Below are 18,820 nucleotides of genomic sequence, written 5' to 3'. Positions count from 1 at the left end.
TACCTCTTTTACTTGATTTTCAAAATCCTTTTTGAGCTCTTCCATGGCCTGAGACCATTGCATATTTATTTTGGAGGTTTTGGATATAGAAGCCTTGACTTTTATGTCTTCCTCTGATGGTATGCTTTGTTCTTCCTCATCTGAAAAGATGGAAGAAAATACCTGTTCACCAAGAAAGTAACCTTCTATAATCTTATATTTTTTCCCTTTTGGGGGCATTTTCCCAGCCAGTACTTGACTTTTGAGTTCTTTGTCAAGTGGAGAGTATACTCTAGGGACCTGTAAGTTCTCAGTTTCTTCAAGGCAGCACAATCAAGGGAGAGTAGATTACTCCTCTCTTGGTCTACGCTCTGGTCTAGGAACAACCACAAGAGCTGTTTTCTGCCCAAGATCTGGAGAGGAGTCCCTCTCCAGAGCTTCCACCAGCTCCACCATGACAATGCTCCTCCTCACCCCAGGACCTCCACTCAGGACTGAAACCCAGATCGACTGCTTGATTCTCCTAGGGCCTTTAGTCTGAGGGCTCTAAAAGTTGACTCTGAGGCCGGGGGTTGGGGCCAGACTGCACACCCCTCTCACCCAGGTGAAAGAGCTTTGTCACTCACCTTTGAAGCTGTCTTTTGGGTTGGTGGGTTGACAAATCTGGGAACCGCAGCTGCTACCCATGATTTCATGCCCTGAAGCCTGCTCCCGTCCTGTCCACACCATGCCTCGTGGCCAATGCTGGGCTGAGCTCAGCTCTGAGTCCGGTGTGATGGACCTTTCCTGTTGGCCTTCCAGGCTGTCTTGGACTGGAAATCTCTTTCACTCTGTCGTTTTGTGGCTTCCTCTGCTCTAGAATTTATTTAGAGTAATTTTTTACAGGTATATTATGGGGCACGGGAGGAGAGTTACAGCAGGTCCATCTTTCTACTCTGCCATCTTGGCTCTGCCACTCCTTCAGTTTTTTTAAAGTAAAATTATTTTTCTTTAAAATGTTTAAGTTATTTTCATGGTTCTGCTCATTTCATTGTGCATTAGTTCATGGGAGTCTTTCAAGTTTCACTGAAACTATCAGTTTCTCCATTTCTTTTTGTACAGTATATGGGATGTGACCTAGGGACTTAATCTGAAGTAGGTGTGTATGTTCATCCTTTGTTGCCAAAGAAGACCATGCTATCAGAGAAATGATGACATGACTTGCACTTGACTTTGTTTTGAGTGAGGGAGGGCTGTGCAGGTTACCAGCCTCACTTCTCCTCCAGAGCCATCTGAATCCAGTGACTAGATATTCATCAGCATAACTGGAGATGACCCAGGATGAGACAATTGGGATTAAGTGACTTGTCCAAGGTCACACAGCTAGTGAGTGTCAAGTGTCTGAGGTGAGATTTGAACTCAGGTACTCCTGACTCCTGCACTGGTGCTCTATCTACTGCACCACCTACCTGCCCAATCTGAAGTAGGTAGGGTATGATTGGTTCCCTGCTTTTCCAAGGCTAAACTTTGTAGTTACCTGGCCCGAGTCAGGTCAGATCAACACAAGTTTCAGAGTTTCCTCAGCTTGACCTGCTCTATTGAGAGACTTCCTTGAACCCCACTCCTGGGTGTGATTTCTTTCCCTAATTGGGGGTTTAGTATACCTCTGTTGTCTTGAGGTTGCCTTGGATTGCCCCTATTCTTTATGCTGAAAGGTTTCTGTGAACCAAGCTGACATAATCCTTGAGGCTTCTAGATGTCTTTTTGTGTGCTTTTTTTTAATCTTCATATTGAAAATTTGAAGATAGTTACTCTTGTTCTGCTGTTCTGCTTCTACTCATTCTGCCATTTTTAGTCTGGTTTCCTGTATTATTTCTTATAAAAATTGCTGATAACAAAAAAGCAATGCCATGTACACCAGCATAACATTTATGTAGAATTAAAATTTTCATCCATTTTAATGTATTTTAATACTTTAAGAGGAAATAGTCTTAATGGTTTGAATGCCTTGATCAAAGAAGGAAATTAGTAGTAGTTTATTTGAATATTCATTGTGTGTAGTAATTTGGGATTGAAAAACGTGATCTCTGAGGTCAGTTATAAGTTTATAATTATTGTGTTGTCCAGCTCAAAAATAGTTGACCAGCAAATTAGTGTTGTCACATTTTGTAATATATAACATGTCTAGTAGCAGTTGCCCTTTTTTAGATATAGATATATTCTTATACATATATCTACCATTTTCCTATACATCTGTCTGCATTCAATCTAAAACTAGGTTATATAAATGGAGCATTTTGTTTCTGGGAATTTATTCGTAGAGAGGAACTGGTTCCCATAAAAATTATAAATGACCAAATGTTTCTTCACAAATTGCTAATGAGATAGTATAGTTGTTTGTAGTTGTGAGAATGAATGATGAAGTTTAAATGTTTTTATAAGAAAAAGTGGGATAAGATGCAACTTTATTTGTAAATGAATTATATATATATAGAACTTTAATGCTTTCTGTCATTTGTTGGTAAAAAATTTTAAAAACCACCTGCATTCCTGATTTTTTTTCTCCTTTACCTGAAACGGTTTATAAGACTTAACTGTGACTTCACCTTTCAAAAAGTTCGTCTCTGGTTTAATTCTTTTGCATGTTTTTATTTAAATTGCTTTGTGGTTAAGTTAGACATTTACTTTACCTCCATCAAACTTAAATCTTTATTCAGTCAGTCAATAAACATTTATTAAGTGCCTACTTTGTGCTATTTGCCAGAGATGAAAAGAAAGGCACCATATAGTCCCTGTTAACAAGGAGTTAACAATCTAATTGTAGAAGACAGTGCATAAAAAGAAGCTGAAAAGTAGGAGTAGTCCCCTCTTTAAATGGAAGATATGGGAAAGACTCTGATGTCTACCCTTTACCCTCTCTAATCAGAGAGGAGCCCCACGGGGAGACGGAACTGAAGAAGGTGCAAGTTTCAGAGTTGATATGATCTAGGAGGAATATGAATTCTGGAGACAATGGTGAAGTCCCTAAGAGCACCCAGGGAGGAAATGATAAAATGGTTGCTCCGGACTCCCTCTTTAAGTAGCTTTATGTTTATCCTCAAAGAACTTTGCCTATGTACAAACATGTAAACGCTTTAAATAAAGAGAAGCATGATGGTTAGCCAAATCCATCTAGTGAAGGATTAGAGTTTCCCTAAGTACAGAAAACTAGAGTACAGTTCTATTGAATACTTCTTTTTTATAACTTGGCATATTTCTATCAAATTTTCATGGAATCCATGGATCATTCTTCTATGGAGACAAAACATTAGATCCCCTCCATTTTACTCTCTCCTTATCTGTTTATAATCTAGTTTTAATTCCTGTGCTGTAAAGGTCTTCAGAGTGACCCTTGACGGAATTAAAAATATTTTCTTGCTTTGTTTGAAAACAGTTTTAAATTTAATAAAAGATATTTGTGTATTTTGAGAGTTTTTAGAAATGGCATATAAGGAATTTATGGAACTCATTCATTACAAATCTTCATTGTAAGATAAGTTTCTGAAATTTGTTGTTGTCAATTGTATTTCCTCTAATTTTGATATATAGTATTCAAGTTTTTATAGAAAAATTAAGTGTTGCAGCTTTTCCATGAAATTACTCTTTTTTCCCCTCTTTATAGTTTGCTCCTACATTAAATTAGAGCAGAGACACTCCTCTGCAGTCCAGTGTAGTGTTGATTAATACACACATTGCATTCCTGGTAGTGCTTAGCAGTGAAACAGTCAGAATCTTATAAATGAGGGAAGGATGGACGGAATTGTTTGATTGAGAGGAAGCCTTCAGTTTCCAAAAGACAAAGCTCCACCTGTTGTAAGTAGACATGTAATTTAATTTTTTCATGTATAAACTGAGTTGAGTAGTGGTTAAGGAAAACATTGGTGAATTTATGAAGGTTCAATATAAGGGAAATAATTATAATAATAGAACATTTTAAAAGGGATAATGAACTTATTTTTCTGTTTAAAATATAGTTAGGTATTTATAAATAAAAAATATTAGTATAAGGAAAATTGGGCTTCATGAGTTTGTTAGTCTTCCAAAATTTTATTTATTAAATGTTTTTGAGAACCATTCAGTTCAAAACCTTACTCTGTTGATATTCATCCGTGTTACTTAAAATGCAAGTTCTAAGTTAGAATTATGCTTTTATTTACTATGTCAGATAACTACAGAAATGATTTGGGAGGTGAAATGGTACAGAATGAGCTACAGAAAGAAGCAACTGTGACACAGGAAAAGCAAGATAGGTGACTAATTTGACATTAAAACCCATAAAAATAATATTTAAAATAAATCCTTTGTCTTGGGTTGATCACTATATGAGCATCCCTCTGTGGGTTAATATAAGAAGACATGACTCACTTCTGTTAATTTTGGAAGAATAAGGAAGGCTTCCCATTTTGTTTAGAGTTTAGGATCCTAGATGCAAGAAGAATATCACTGGTACAAAGAAAAGCAGTAAACAAAAAAGAACACCAAGAAGAAAGGTGAAAAGGGGCTTTACAATAAAAGGAGGAAAAAAACACATCTGGGATGTGACATTCATTGGATGTTGCTGTAATTTTACCTGGCACCAATAAATTTGCTCTTAAATGCTTTAAGAGACAAAGTTTATTTTTTCCTTTTTTTAAAAAAATTATTTTTTAAAGTATTTCCCAGTTCCTTGTAAAAATTTTTTAACAGTTATTAAAAAAATTTTTTTTGAATTCTAAATTCTCTCCTCCTCTTCTTGAGAAGATAAGCAGTTTGATAAAGATTTTGTGTGTATGTGTGTGTGTGTAGATATAGATACATGTGAAGTCATACAGAACATATTTCCATATTAACCATGTTGCAAACAAAATTAAACAAACAAAAATGAAGTAAACAAAAGTACGCCTCAGTCTACATTCTGAAGTCATCACTTCTCTCTCTGGAGGTGGACAGCTTTTTTCATCAAAGGTCCTTCAGAACTGCCTTGGATCTACATCCTGATCTACTCTGTCTGATCTACTAAGTCTTTCAGAGTTGATCATCCTTAAAATATTGCTGTTAATGTGTACAGTGTTCTCTTGGTTCTTCTCACTTCACTTTGTGTGAGATCGTATAAGTTTCAGGTTTTTCTGAAACCACCCTGCTCATGTAGCACAATAGTATTCTATCACAACCATAAACTGCATCTTATTCAGCTGTTCCCCAAATGATGGACATCCCTTCAATTTCCAATTCTTTGCCAATACAAAAAAGTTGTTATAAATATTTTTATACATATAGTTCCTTTTCCCTTTTCTTTGATCTCTTTTGGATGTAGACCAAGTAATGGTATTGCTGAGTCAAAGGGTATGCACAGTTTTATTGCTCTTTGGGTATAGTTTCAGATTGTTCTCCAAAATGGTTGGACTAGTTCACAACTCCACCAAGGCATTAGTGTTACAGTTTTCCCACATCCCCTCCAGCGTTTGTCATTTTCCTTTTCTGTAATCTGTCATTTCCATTTCCTTTTTTAAATAGTATTTTTTCCCAAGTATATCAAGATAATTTTTATCATTCATTTTTACAAGATTTTGAGTTCCAAATTTTTCTCCTTCCCTGCCAATTTCCCCCTCCCCCATTCCTAAAGTGGTAGGCAGTATGATATAGGTTATATAAGAAAAATCAGATTATAAGGAAAAAAACTTTGGAAAAAAATAAAGTGAAAAAAGTATGCTTTGATCTGCATTCAGAGTCCATCAGTTCTTTTTTCTGGATGTGGATAGCATTTTCCATTGTGAGTCCTTTGTTCTTGCCTTGGATAATTGTGTTGCTGAGAAGAGTGAAGTTATTCATAGATGATTATCATACAATGTTATGGATATTATGTACAATGTTTTCCTATTTCTGCTCATTTCACTTTACAGTAATTCGTACAAGTCTTTCCAGATTTTTCTGAAATCTGTCTGCTCATCATTTTTTATTGCACAATAGTATTCCATTATATTTACATACTACAGCTTGTTCAGCCATTCCCCAATTGATTGGCATCCCCTCAATTTCCAGTTCTTGGCTACTACAAAAAGTAGTAGCTATAAATATTTTTGTACATGTGGGTCCTTTCCCATTTTTACGATATCTTTGGGATACAGGCCTAGAAGCAATATTGTTGGGTCAAACGGATGCACATTTTTATAGCCCTTTGGGCATAGTCCCAAATTGCTCTCCAGAATGGTTGAATCAGCTCACAACTCCACCAAATTTTCACACATCTTCTCCAACATTTAACAGTTTGTGTCATGTTAGCCAATCTGATAGGTGTGAGGTGAGACCTCAGAGCTGTTTTAGTTTGCATTTCTCTAATTAAAAGTGATTGGGAGGGGGAAGTGATTTAGAGAATTTCTTCATATGCCTATAGATAGCTTTGATTTCTTCATTTTAAAACTGCCTGTTCGTATTCTTTGATCATTTATCAATTGGGGAATAGCTTCTTATAAATTTGATTCAGTTCTCTCTGTATTTGAGAAATGAAACCTTTATCAGAGACACTTGCTATAAAGATTATTTCCCAACTTTCTGCTTTCCTTCTAATCTTGGTTGCATTGGTTTTGTTTGTGTGTCATTTCCATTTCTGACAATCTGATAGTGTGATGTGTTATCTCAGAGTTGCTTTAATTTGTATTTCTTTAATAAGTAGATTTGGAACATTTTTGTGTGACTACTAATAGTTATTATTTCTTCTCCTGAAAACTGCCAGTTCATATCCTTTGACCATGTATCAGCTGAGGAAATGACTGTTATTTTTATGTATTTGGCTTATTGTCCTATGTATTTGAGAAGTGAGCCTTTTATCCAACTTACTGTCTTTCCCTCCAGTTTCTTGTTTTCCTTCTGAATTTGACTTCATTGGTTTTGTTTGTGCACAAAATTAGTACTTTGAAATTTTTTGTTTAGTTCTTATTATAAGATTAAATTATTCTAACACAACCAATGTTACTTACTAACTTGAGATCATAAATCTTTGATAGCTCCTACCAGTATTTCTGGATCATAGAATTTAATAATTCTAGCATTGAGTCACAAATCTTTCATTGCTACTACCTCATTATTACAGCCTGAATTTTATTTTTGTTAGAAGTGATTAGGCATATTGATATTGGGTCCAATGTCAAAATTGGTATACCTTACCTGGGAATGTACTTGTAAGTTGTTCAACCTAGGAGAAGATGGGAAATTGGTTTGAATTTTTAAAAAATTATTATTGCTGTCTCTTGTTTTCACATCATCTACAGTTCTCAAAATGTCCTTCTTCCCTCCCCCTTCTCCTTTTAGAGAATCATACCTTTGAAAAATTCTCTCTCTAGGGTTGTTATGAAGGTTAAAATGAGATATATGTGAAGTGTATTGCAGACCTTCAGGTTCCATATAAATGTGATCATGGTGATGATTTGGGATGTGGTAGGAATATCATTTCTTGAGGCTCTGCCACATAGGCTAGGCTGTTTTTTTCTCTCAAAAGTGATAAAATTAATCTTGAGATATAATTGATCTGGAAGACTAAGGCTTGAATCTTAAATGCAAAATCTCAGAACAAAAAGAAGTGGCACTCCTTACTCAGATTTAATAAAGTTTGCTGTGTTTTAATTAGTATATTGTATTTTGATGATTACTGCTTTGTAGTATAGTTTGCTGTCTGGTATTACTACTACTACGGCTTTCTTCCTTCCTGCTTCTTTTGTCATTTTAAATGTCATTGTATCTTATGTATTTCTTTCTGGGGGCTTTGTAAGTCTGACAGTAAAACATAAGTGCCACCTATAACATTTATCTTCTTCTATGAGTTTCCTTCCAAAAAATCTTTCTTATGTATATATATGTGTACACATCACATATGTGTGTATAAATATTTAATTTTTACACCAACAAGGGACTTTTGTTTTTACCAGCCACTGTTATCTTGCAGTTTCTGAATTTGAATGAAAGTGCTCATGGTCAAAAATAGAGTGGACATTTTATAGATTTTTCTAGGGGAAATTCATTTTATTAAAGGGGCTAAAAAAATATAGTAGACACATTTTCTTCATCAGAAATCAGTAATATTTTGACTATGAGTGAAAAATCCTATAGTTTCTTGTCCTCAACTTTATTTCTTGAGATTTTCCTCATCTTTAATGTGATAATGAAAACTTTGTTTATTGTTCTCTGTATCATGATTAACTTTATCAGAATTTGTTCCATCAGACACTTTGTGTGTATTCTTGATCCATATCTTCTTGATCAAACTGCATATGTATAATAAACATTGTAGGTTCTTTGAAGCATTCAGTAATTTGTCAGTTTTATTTGTTCGTTATACATATTTAATGAAAACTTATCCAAGCATGAAGGATAAAAGTATTTGGGGCAGCTATCTATTCCTCCTAACAATGTTTTCTGGAACCTTTCCCCAATTACATTGATCTTGAATGCAGTCCATGGAATTGATCTCACAATTGTCTCTTTTTCCATTTAAATCAGATTTTTAAAGTTTGTCAAACTACTGAGTACCCAATTCATAGGGCATTTGAATTGGTGTGCTATTCAGATTTATTGAGAAAAAAGCACAGCCTCAGAGGAAATAATATTTTCCAATCTCTTTTCCTGAAGCCTCTAAACTGCATGTACTCCCTTATATATTACTTGGATGTTAGATATGCAGACCCTTATAAATTAGATAAATAGAATTTTTAAAATGTTACTTTTTAAAATTATAAAATTGACATGTAAACTAAAAAGAAAATAATAAAGCATTGCATTTGAAACAATCTGTTATGTGTCCTTGTTTTTAATGTATGTGCATTCATTTTAACATGATATTAATAACAACAGTAATGATATTACTGGTAATAATATTTATATTGTTTCAATTGATACCCACAGCAGCCTTGAACTATTATCTCTATTTTAGGTGGGGAAACTGAGGCTACAGGGAAATTTGAAACTGAGGCTTGTCTTTCTTTAAGATTCATGCATTTCAGTCAAAATCCTGGTAGCTGTAGGTCTCTCCTTCCTTTTTCAATGAATTGAATATATGGCTTGAGTGCATGATTACCAGTTTTTTTTCCCCATCTCTTTCCCTCCTAGATTTCACCGTATATATTGAATTTCTGTCAAATGCCCATACTACTTCATTCCTCACCTTATTCACTCCACATGAACTACTCCTCTACCCCACTTCAACCACACACAAAAATGGTTATACTCCTGACTTGCCTTCTCTCACAGATGTCTTAAATTCATATTCAAGAGTTCTAAAATTCACTTATCTGAAGATAAACTATTGACTTTCCTTCTCTGCCTCTGTCTTCCCTTGCAAAACCCTACTTTTCATTCTCACTGTGACCTGTAGTCATCTACCCTTTAGCCACTCTCTCCTCTTTTCCCATCTTCACTTCTTGGTAAACCATCACAACTCTATACTGTCCTCCTCTCTTGAGTCTCTAACTGCCCTCAATCATGTTGCTGATTATACCTTGCCAAGTCTTAGATCACCACTGCATGGTGATATTATACAACCTCAGCTGGGTCTTCACTGCTGCTATGCAGTCCTACTATTCCTCCCTTGTCAACTTACCATGCTACTTCCTAGAACAGTTTTTCTAAACCTTTTCATCCCTCCTCAGATTTCTCCAGGTCCCCTTACCCTCTCAGCTGAGATCTTTGCCTCATATTTTACAGAAAAAAGACCATTTGCTGTGAGCCCCTTCTCTCTTCTTTTTCTCCTGTCAGTCAGATGTCTTCTGATAATGTCTTCTCTACCCCTGTCTCATATGATGAAATGACTCCTTTCAAAGCCAATCAGCCCCTCTAACTGTTCAATCTCAGTGCATTCCATCTCCCAACAGATAGCCCCCTTTCTCATCCCCATTCTATCACTTATTTTCAGTCTCTCCCTGTCTGCTGGCTCTTTCCCTAAAGGCCATGTCTCCATATAATTGAAGAAACCCTTACTCAAATCCTTCTACCCTTCCATTCTTGTTTATTGTCCCATATCTCTTCTGCCTATTGAGGCTAAACTCTTTGAGAAGGAGTCTCAATAGACACAACAGGTATCTCCACCTTCTCTCCTCCCTTTCTGTTCTTTACTCCTCATAATCCCCCTTCTGACATTTCCATAGAAACTGCCCTCTTCAAAGTTACTAATGATCTCTTAGTTGCCAAATCCAGTGTCCTCATTCTCCTTGACCTTTCTGTAGCCTTTCACAGTATTGATCAAACCCTCTTCCTCTTCTCTCTTGGTTTTCAGGACAAGACTTTCTCCTGGTTCTACTTCTGCTTACCTGATCAGGCCTTCCTTCTCTTTCTCCTTTGCTGGATCCTCTTCTATATCTTCTGTTTACCTTCTGTTTTCCCTCAGTACTACTTTACTTCATGATCCCATCAACTCCCGTAGATTTAATTACAGTTTCTGTGCAGATGATTCTCAAGTCTGCCCATCCTGCCTCAATCTCTCTGCTGACCTATCTTCCATTCCCAACTGCTTTTCAGCTCTCTCAAATTGAACGTAGATATCTTAAACTCAGTATTCCTAAAATAAAGCTCTCTTTTCCCCCTTAAACCCTTTTCTCCCTAAACCCTTTTCCCTTCTACCTTCTCTGTTACTCTTAGAGGGCAGCACCAGCCTCCAAGTCCTTTGAACTAAAAGCGTTGACATCATCCTTGACTCCTCACTATCTCCTACCTCTCATATGCAAGCTGTTGCCAAGGCTTGTTGATTTTGCCTCTATGTTTCTCAAATATGTCGTCTTCTCCTAACTTTAGGAGTGCAGTTCTTTTTCATCTTATATCTAGAGTATTTTACAACAGCCTGCTGGTGAATCTGCCTGCCTTAAGTCTCTCCTCACTGTAATCCGTCTTCCATTCATCCATCAAGAGTGTTTTTTCTAGAACACAGATAGTGCATTATTCCCCTGCTCAGTCAACTACAATGGCTCCCTATCGCCTCAGACATTAATACAGAATGCTCTGTTTGGCTTTCAAAGCCCTACATAAGTTATCCTCTTTCCAGTCTTCTTATACTTTAGTCCCCACTATATACTCTGACTTTCTGGCTATTGCATGACTTGAGTCCAGGCAGGCATTTTCTCTGCCTCTTCCCCATCTGTTTCCCTAACTTCCTTTAACTCCCAGTTAAAATCTCATCTTGTACAGGAAGCCCTTCCTAGCACCTCTAAATTCTAGTGCCTTCCCTCTGTTAATTATTCCTTACCTGTATATAGATTACTTTATATACTTTTGTTTGAATAGTGTCTCCCCCTCTTTAAATTTTAAACTGCTCGAGGGCAGAGCCTGTCTTTCACCTCTTTTTGTATCCCCAGGGCACAGCAGAGTGCCTGACACATAATAGATACTTGATAAAAATTGATTGATTGATTAAGTTAACTGATTTGCTCCTGGTCATATAGCTAGCAAGTGGCAAAGATCAGTCTTCTGATGTCAGGTCTAGCACTCTATTCACTTTGCCACCTAGCTTCTGTATTTCTGTATTATTGTTCTTTTATATTCCTTTATGAACTTCCTTCTACTCCTTTATGCATTTTTAATAGCATTTCTTTTAGCATCACACTTACTACTCCCCAATCACACACTAGTTGTATCTGGAAACTCATCCCATTTTGGTCTTATTATCTTTCTGTCAAGAGATTTAAAACATTATCATCAGTCCTCTAGTATTATGATTGGTTATTTCTTTAATCTGAATTCTCAATTCACAATTGTTTTTCTATACAATATTATAGTGGTATAGGTTAGTTTCATTTTTTACATTATTCCCTTACATTCTTCTTACTTCTGACCTTCACAAGTCACTTACTAAATTACTCACCAAAGTTTCTGTTTTTAATCTGACAGAAGCCTCTAACTCTCTTTTCCTTTGGTAGAGAGGTGACTGATTTACCTAGAGTCCAGTAAACTTTTCGCTGGCACTTACTAGCCTTTCTTATTTCTCTGAGTTCCCTTTAATGACATCATTCAGCTAAATTCTGGAGAAAGTAGAAATCTTTATTAAAGTCCATTAATTGCCTAGGTACCTGAGATATGTTAGACATGAAAATTAGTCTTTATTCAACTGAAATTTATCATTTCGCAACATTTCCAGCAACAAGTGACAATTTTTGGAGTCAGAATGGAAGAAAAACTTTAAAAACTAACATCGGGGCAGCTAGGTGGCACAACAGATATAGAACTGGTCTTGAAGTTAGGAGGACCTGAGTACAAATCCAACATCAGACACTAGTTGTATGATCCTGGGCAAGTTACTTAACCTTGATTGCCTTCCCTCCCGCCTCATCCCCCCAAAAAACTCAACACTAACATAATTCCATGAAAATAAATTTATACAGAGGCACTTAGTGTATGAACTCTTGAACACCTCATTACGCCTCAATAACATTTGAATACATCCGCTGTGCTAAGACACAGTTCAGTATTAAACATTATCCCTGAATAATCAAAATTTGAAAATATGTTCAATGTACTATTTTCATGAAGGTAGAGAAGTTTTAGTTTAAATCTCTTAAGAATCAGAGATAACCAATATAAGCAATTAAAAGGAAAGCATCCATTATCTGGAAAATTTATTGGAACCCTTCTGTTCTCAATGATGGTAATGCTACTCTATCAAATAGTGAAAAATTTAGAATACTGTTACTAATCCCAATATTCTGCCTGCTGAAGTGGAAAACTTGAAAGAACATATTTTCCAATACAAGTTAAATGATTAATATTAATATTGATCAACTTTTTCCCCCTGCCAGAAGTGGAAGACCTGTTCTCTTCACTCAAGCATATTCAACACACTTTGGTAGATTCCCAGAGTCAGGATGACATTGCTCTGCTTTTACAACTTGTACAGAATACTGATTTCCAGAATGCATTTAAGATACACAATGCTGTCACGGTGCATATGAATAAAGCCAGCCCTCCATTTCCTCTTATCTCAAATGCACAAGACCTTGCACAGGAGGTATGTATTCTGTATGCCTTGTTGACATTCTAACAGCCTTATTTTCCTTCTGGGACCAGTATTTCCAGGTGTTTAAAATTAAAACAATTATATATTAATGATAATGACTTTCCATTAGAGAATGTTGATTGTAGTTATTTTTTTTAAAGGTTAAATTGCCTATGCTATGTTACATTAAAAAATTTCTTTGCTTTTTGTTTACTCTATAAAATCTACCTTACAAGTCTGTAATAATCTTGTTAATACTAATATGTTTGGTATTATAGAGACAAAATGCCTCACAACCTTTAAACTATAAGAAAAAAAATCAATTTTCTCACATTCATTCCTGATCATTTCATTTCTATTCCACTAGATGCTAGAGTCTAGCATCTATATTTACCTCTTCCTATCCTAAAATCACTGTAGAGTTATAACTTTAGAGTCGTAAGGGACCTTAGGAAGACATGGGGGTGGGGTGTCCAAACGCCTTGTTTTACAGATGAGGAAATAGATACAAAGAAATCTCTGTTATGTAGAAGAGCTGGATTCAAACTTGAATCCTCTGAACTCAAATCTAGCCCTCTTTACACGACTTAGGTGGCATGTCTTAGAATTATAAGAATTTTAGAACTAGATAGCTTCTTGCAGTTGTCTCATCCCCACCCCATGATTTTACAGATGAAAAAAACGAGAACCAATCCATATCCAATCATCTTAGTAATTACAGCTTACACTAGAAGGATTTCCTTTAGGAATGTGTCTTGTGATCTAATATATTTTCTAAGGAATGCCTGTTAAACAACACAGATTTTGCCACAGTGATGAGATTGAAGCCTCAGCATGAATCTTGTTTTTACTCTCTACCTTTCCGTGGTGGTGGTGGGGGTGGTTGTGGTAGGAGTAGCAGCAATATTAGTATTTGGCTATTTTATATTTACTATCTTCTATCATTAGCTTCTTTAAGTATTGCTTGATAGGTATGTACTACAATCTAGAAATATTGAATGGTTTTCTTTTTCTTTTGTAGGTACAAGCAGTTTTGAAACCAAGTCATCAGAAGGAAGGACAGGAGTTAAATGCTTTGCTAAATGCTCCTCATATTCAGGTAGAAACTAGACAAGCTGATGCTGTTATTGAATCAATATATCTTATTACCATTTAACTTTTATGTAACATATGACTTGACATGTATTTATGAAGTGAAAACCACCCAATTACTTTTTCTCTAATGTATGCACTTTTATTTGAATTTGTTTTAAGCCAGTGCATGTTCGGAGCTCTTCATCTCATCCACACATTGGAGCCAATCTCACTGAATTCTCAGGTGGATTATAAAAGGCTTTCTTTCACATAGATGTTGGCAGGAGGGGTAGGCAGTAGTGGCAGGTAGAGAAAGGAGGTGCCAGGATGGTTCTAATAAAAAAAAAAAAATAAAAGCCTCGCTGGAAGATACAATTTTTTTAAAAAAGCCTTACATAATTTACATATATGTAATGCTCTTGTGACCTTCCCTACCTCTGCCACTAATTTTAAAATCAGTTTCTTTTTGTAGAGCAAGGCAGAGACAGATAATTCAATATCTGCAAGAACTTTTTTTTAATTCATATATATGATCAGAATCCTGAAGATGCACTGTAGAATTTTGGAGCTGTTTGCCTCCAATCTACTTAGACTGTTCCTTACCTTCACCAGTCCAGTTTTAAAAACCTGAGTCAAACACCAAAAAGAAAACAGAACCTTGCCACACTCATCTTATTTGGGGGCAGTTATCATGTCATACCCTTTGACGAAAACAAGTAATCAACAGCAATAAAAATCCATTTAGAAGTATTTGCTGTGTACAATGGAGGACCCATTCTCTTGTTCACATTTTGTGAAAGGTGGAGCCTCCAGTCCAGACTGAGTACTTAAGCTCAAGTGGAGCATTTATCTTGATTTTCTTTGTGTTGGTGACTAGGACTGTAGTCTCATCTTGTCTCCTGTCATCCATACCTTTGTTATATGGTGGTACTTCAAAGCGTTCTTGTGTAGTATGGTATTGCTTTTTATTTTCCCCCTAAACAATCCTTTTTATTGGTGGTAGTGGATGCTAAGGTGGGGCTTCATGGAAGGAGTGCTGTGTTTCCCAGTCTTCTGGCATGGTTGTAGTGATGGTGAGTGATTGCTCAATGACTTCTGTGCTAGGAAAATTCTCTTCTGTACAGTCTTTTGTCATGGAACTGGAAAGCCAGTCCGTCTTGTGTCAGGCACTCCATAGTGATTTTGACAGAGCCTGGCTCCAGCTCTGGAGAAGACTACAGGGCTGTCATGACCATTTTCTCATCCTTGATGACCAGGTTTCACAGTTTCCTCTGATCGACACTAATTTTCCACTCCGGACATGGATCTCCATGTACTAGCGTAGGTAAATCTGTTGTGTTATCAGTACAGATTATAACATCATGCTTCATGATTGGATGTATTTATACAGAGGATTTCATGCCTACAGAATGATATTGGAAGATAGTTTCTCATTGCCAGTGATGATAACCTGTCCCATTAGGGAGCTCATAGCTTTTTTCCATACAAAAGCTACATGCTATTTATTCTCTAAGGGCAACATAACACAGCTTCTCATTGATGTCACACACAATTCCCTTCTTAGCTGTGGTAGTGAACATGTATTTTCTGTTGTTCAGGATTTTCCTAAAGTAGTTTATTAGGTCATGGCCAGCTCGATATGGATGGAGGGTGTCATGGAGAAGAGCATGACCTTCATAGTTGGGCATGATGTAGATCATATCATACCAGAGTTAATTATAATAGAATCATAAGGAGACAGCACCACATAGATAACAATATACATGGCAGGAATGTTGACCATTTCAAACATGATTTAGGTCATCACTTCTCAGATGTCTTTGGGAACTATAGGGATTTCTGTGAGTAGCACAGTGTATTCTTCAGGGGCTGTATGGAGTTCATTGTAGCAAATATTTCCAAATCTTCATGTCCTCCTAATTGGTGACAGTACTATTTATTGTGGTACTTGATGTTTAGAGTACCTCTTTCTCTGGGCCACATCTCCCAAGTATATTTTTGGCTTTTATCTCATTCTGACCTCTAGGGCACCAAACAGTGGAGTAAAAGATTGCACATTTGAGAGCCATTGGAAGCCACAATGTCAGCAATATCGTTTTCCATAGGGAACTTTAAAATGACAAGTTTAAACAAGAAAGAAAGGAGGTCTTGTCTTGCCTGGAACCAGGGCAGAGGGAAGCTATTGATTTTCTTAAACAAAGGTTTTCTCTTTTAAAAAGGAAATTTAAAATTCCTTTAGTTTTATTTTTCTTATGGCTATATTATCAGTTTTCTTTTTTTTTAATTTTTAATTTTTTATTGTATTTATTTTTAGATTTCGACATTCATTTCCACAAAATTTTGAGTTCCAATTCTTCTCCCCATCTCCCCTCTCCCCACCCCATAATACCTTGCATTCTGATTACCCCTTCCCTCACTATACCCTTGCTTCTATCACAGCCCACCCTTCCCTTATCTCTTTTCTCGTAGGGCAGGATAAATTTCTATACCTCATTACCTGTGTTTCTTATTTCCCAGTTATATGCAATAATAATTCTCAGCATTTGTTTCTAATAATTTGAATTCCAACTTCTCTCCCTCTTTTCCTCCCTACCCATCCCCACTGAGAAGGCAAGCAATTCAATACAGGCTATGTATGTGTCATTTTGCAAAAGACTTCCGTAATAATCATGTTGTGTAATACTAACTATATTGCCCTTTATCCTACCCTGCCCCCCACTTTTTTATTCTCTCATTTGACCTTGTCCCTTCCCAAAAGTGTTTATTTCTAGTTACTCCCTCCTCCCATTTGCCTTCCCTTCTATCATCACCCCAGCCCACTTCCCTGCTTTCCTGTAATGTAAGATAGATTTTCATACCAAATTTAGTGAGCATGTTATTCCCTCGTTAAGCCATATGTGAAGAGGGTAAGTTTCACTTTTACCCTCTCACCTTATCCCTTTTCTCCTCCATTGAACAAGATTTTTCTTATCTCTCTTATGAATTTATAACCTGCCCCATTCCATTTTTCTCCTCCCAGTATTTTCCTCCCTCACCTCTTAATTTTTATTTTATTTTTTTATGGATATCATCTCTTCTGATTCAACTCAACCTGTTGTGTGTGTGTGTGTAATCCCGCCACCTACCCAAATACTGAGAAAAGTCTCAAGAGTTACAAATATTATCTTTCCATGTAGGAATGTAAACAATTCAGCTTTAGAAAGTCTTATGATTTCTCTTTCCTGTTTACCTTTTCATGCTTCTCTTGATTCTTGTGTTTGAAAGTCAAATTTTCTATTCAGTTATGATCTTTTCAACATGAATACTTGAAAGTCCTCTATACCATTGAATGACCATTTATTCCCTTGAAGTATTATACTCAGTTTTGCTGAGTAGGTGATTCTTGGTTTTAATCCCAGTTTCTTTGACTTCTGGAATATCCTGTTCCAAGCCTTTCAGTCCCTTAATGTAGAAGCTGCCAGATCCTGTGTTATCCTGATTGTATTTCCACAGTACTTGAATTGTTTCTTTCTAGCTGCTTGCAGTATTTTCTCCTTGACCTACGAACTCTGAAATTTGACCACAATATTCCTAGGAGTTTCTCTTTTTGTGTCTCTTTCAGGAGGTGATCAGTGGATTCTTTCAATATTTATTTTGCCCCCTGGTTCTAGAATATCAGGGCAGTTTTCCTTGATAATTTCGTGGAAGATGATGTCTAGGCTCTTTTTTTGATCATGGCTTTCTGGTAGTCCCATAATTTTTAAATTGTCTGTCCTGGATCTATTTTCCAATGAGATGTTTCACATTGTCTTCTATTTTTTCAGACTTTTGATTTTGTTTTCTAACTTCTTGGTTTATCTCATAGTCATTAGCTTCCCTGAACTCAATTCTCTTTTTTAAAGAACTTTTTTGTTCAGTGACCTTTTAAACCTTCTTTTCCATTTGGCTAATTCTGCTTTTTAAAGCCTCCTTCTCCTCACTGGCTTTTTGGACCTCTTTTTCCAATTGAGTTAGCGTCTTTTTAAAGGTGTTATTTCCCTCAGCATTTTTTTGGTTCTCCTTTAGCAGGCTGCTGACATGTTTTTCAAGCTCTTCTATGGCCTGAGCCCATTTCATATTCATTTTGGAGGTACTGGAGGCAGAGGCCTTGATTTCCTCTGACAGTATGCCTTGTTCTTCCTCCTCTGAAAGGATGGAAGGAGACACCTGTTCACCAAGAAAGTAACCTTCTGCGGTCTTATTTTTTTTCCCTTTTTTGGGAATTTTCCCAGCCAGTTACTTGACTTCTGAATCCCTTGTCAAGAGGAGGGTCCTAGTGCTCAAGGCTGAGGTTCAGATCAGCTCCTCAACTACTCCAGGGGCTTTGGGTGGGGGCGTGGCCGCCCCTGAGGGCTGAAGTTCAGATCAGCTGCTCAGTTCTGCCAGAGGCTTTAAGCTGAGGTGCCAGGACAATGGACTGGGGCTGCTTCCAAGTAGCCGCCTGCAGCCTGGGGCCAGTGCTGGGGGAACCTGTTCCCCTCTCTTCTAGCTGGGAAAGCCCTCCCACACTGACCTTTGGAACTTTCTTTGTTGCTTGTGGGTTGAGGGATCTGGGACCCTCTCTGCTGGGAATTCTGCCCCGAGGTCTGTTCAGGTCCTGTTGCTCCCTGTGGGGCACAGCCAGGGCTGGACTCCACTGTGCTCAGCATCCTGTGAGATAGACCTTTCGTGTCAGCCTTCCAGGTTACCTTTGGCTGGAAACCTCTTTCACTCTGTTGTTCTGTGGCTTCTGCTGCTCTAGAATTTGTTGAGTCATTTTTTACAGATATTTTGTGGGCTGTGGGGGAA

At 36.9% G+C, this 18,820-nt stretch overlaps 1 protein-coding gene across 5 annotated transcripts in view; it reads left to right on the top strand.

Moving 5' to 3' along the window:
- Positions 1-18,820, top strand: part of PALS1 (protein associated with LIN7 1, MAGUK p55 family member) — a 114,314-nt gene that overhangs the window by 57,860 nt on the left and 37,634 nt on the right. For all 5 annotated transcript variants that reach the window (XM_072629548.1, XM_072629546.1, XM_072629549.1 and 2 more), the window contains exons 3-4: positions 12,744-12,952; positions 13,962-14,039. In XM_072629548.1, the coding sequence (XP_072485649.1) occupies positions 12,744-12,952; positions 13,962-14,039 (287 nt within the window). The remainder of the gene's footprint in view (positions 1-12,743; positions 12,953-13,961; positions 14,040-18,820) is intronic.

This window comes from Notamacropus eugenii, chromosome 1 (assembly GCF_028372415.1).
Source record: "Notamacropus eugenii isolate mMacEug1 chromosome 1, mMacEug1.pri_v2, whole genome shotgun sequence".
In the NCBI taxonomy this organism is placed as follows: Eukaryota; Metazoa; Chordata; class Mammalia; order Diprotodontia; family Macropodidae; genus Notamacropus; species Notamacropus eugenii.
Note: the sequence above shows the minus strand (reverse complement) of the source record. Positions and strands in the feature narration are given on the sequence as shown.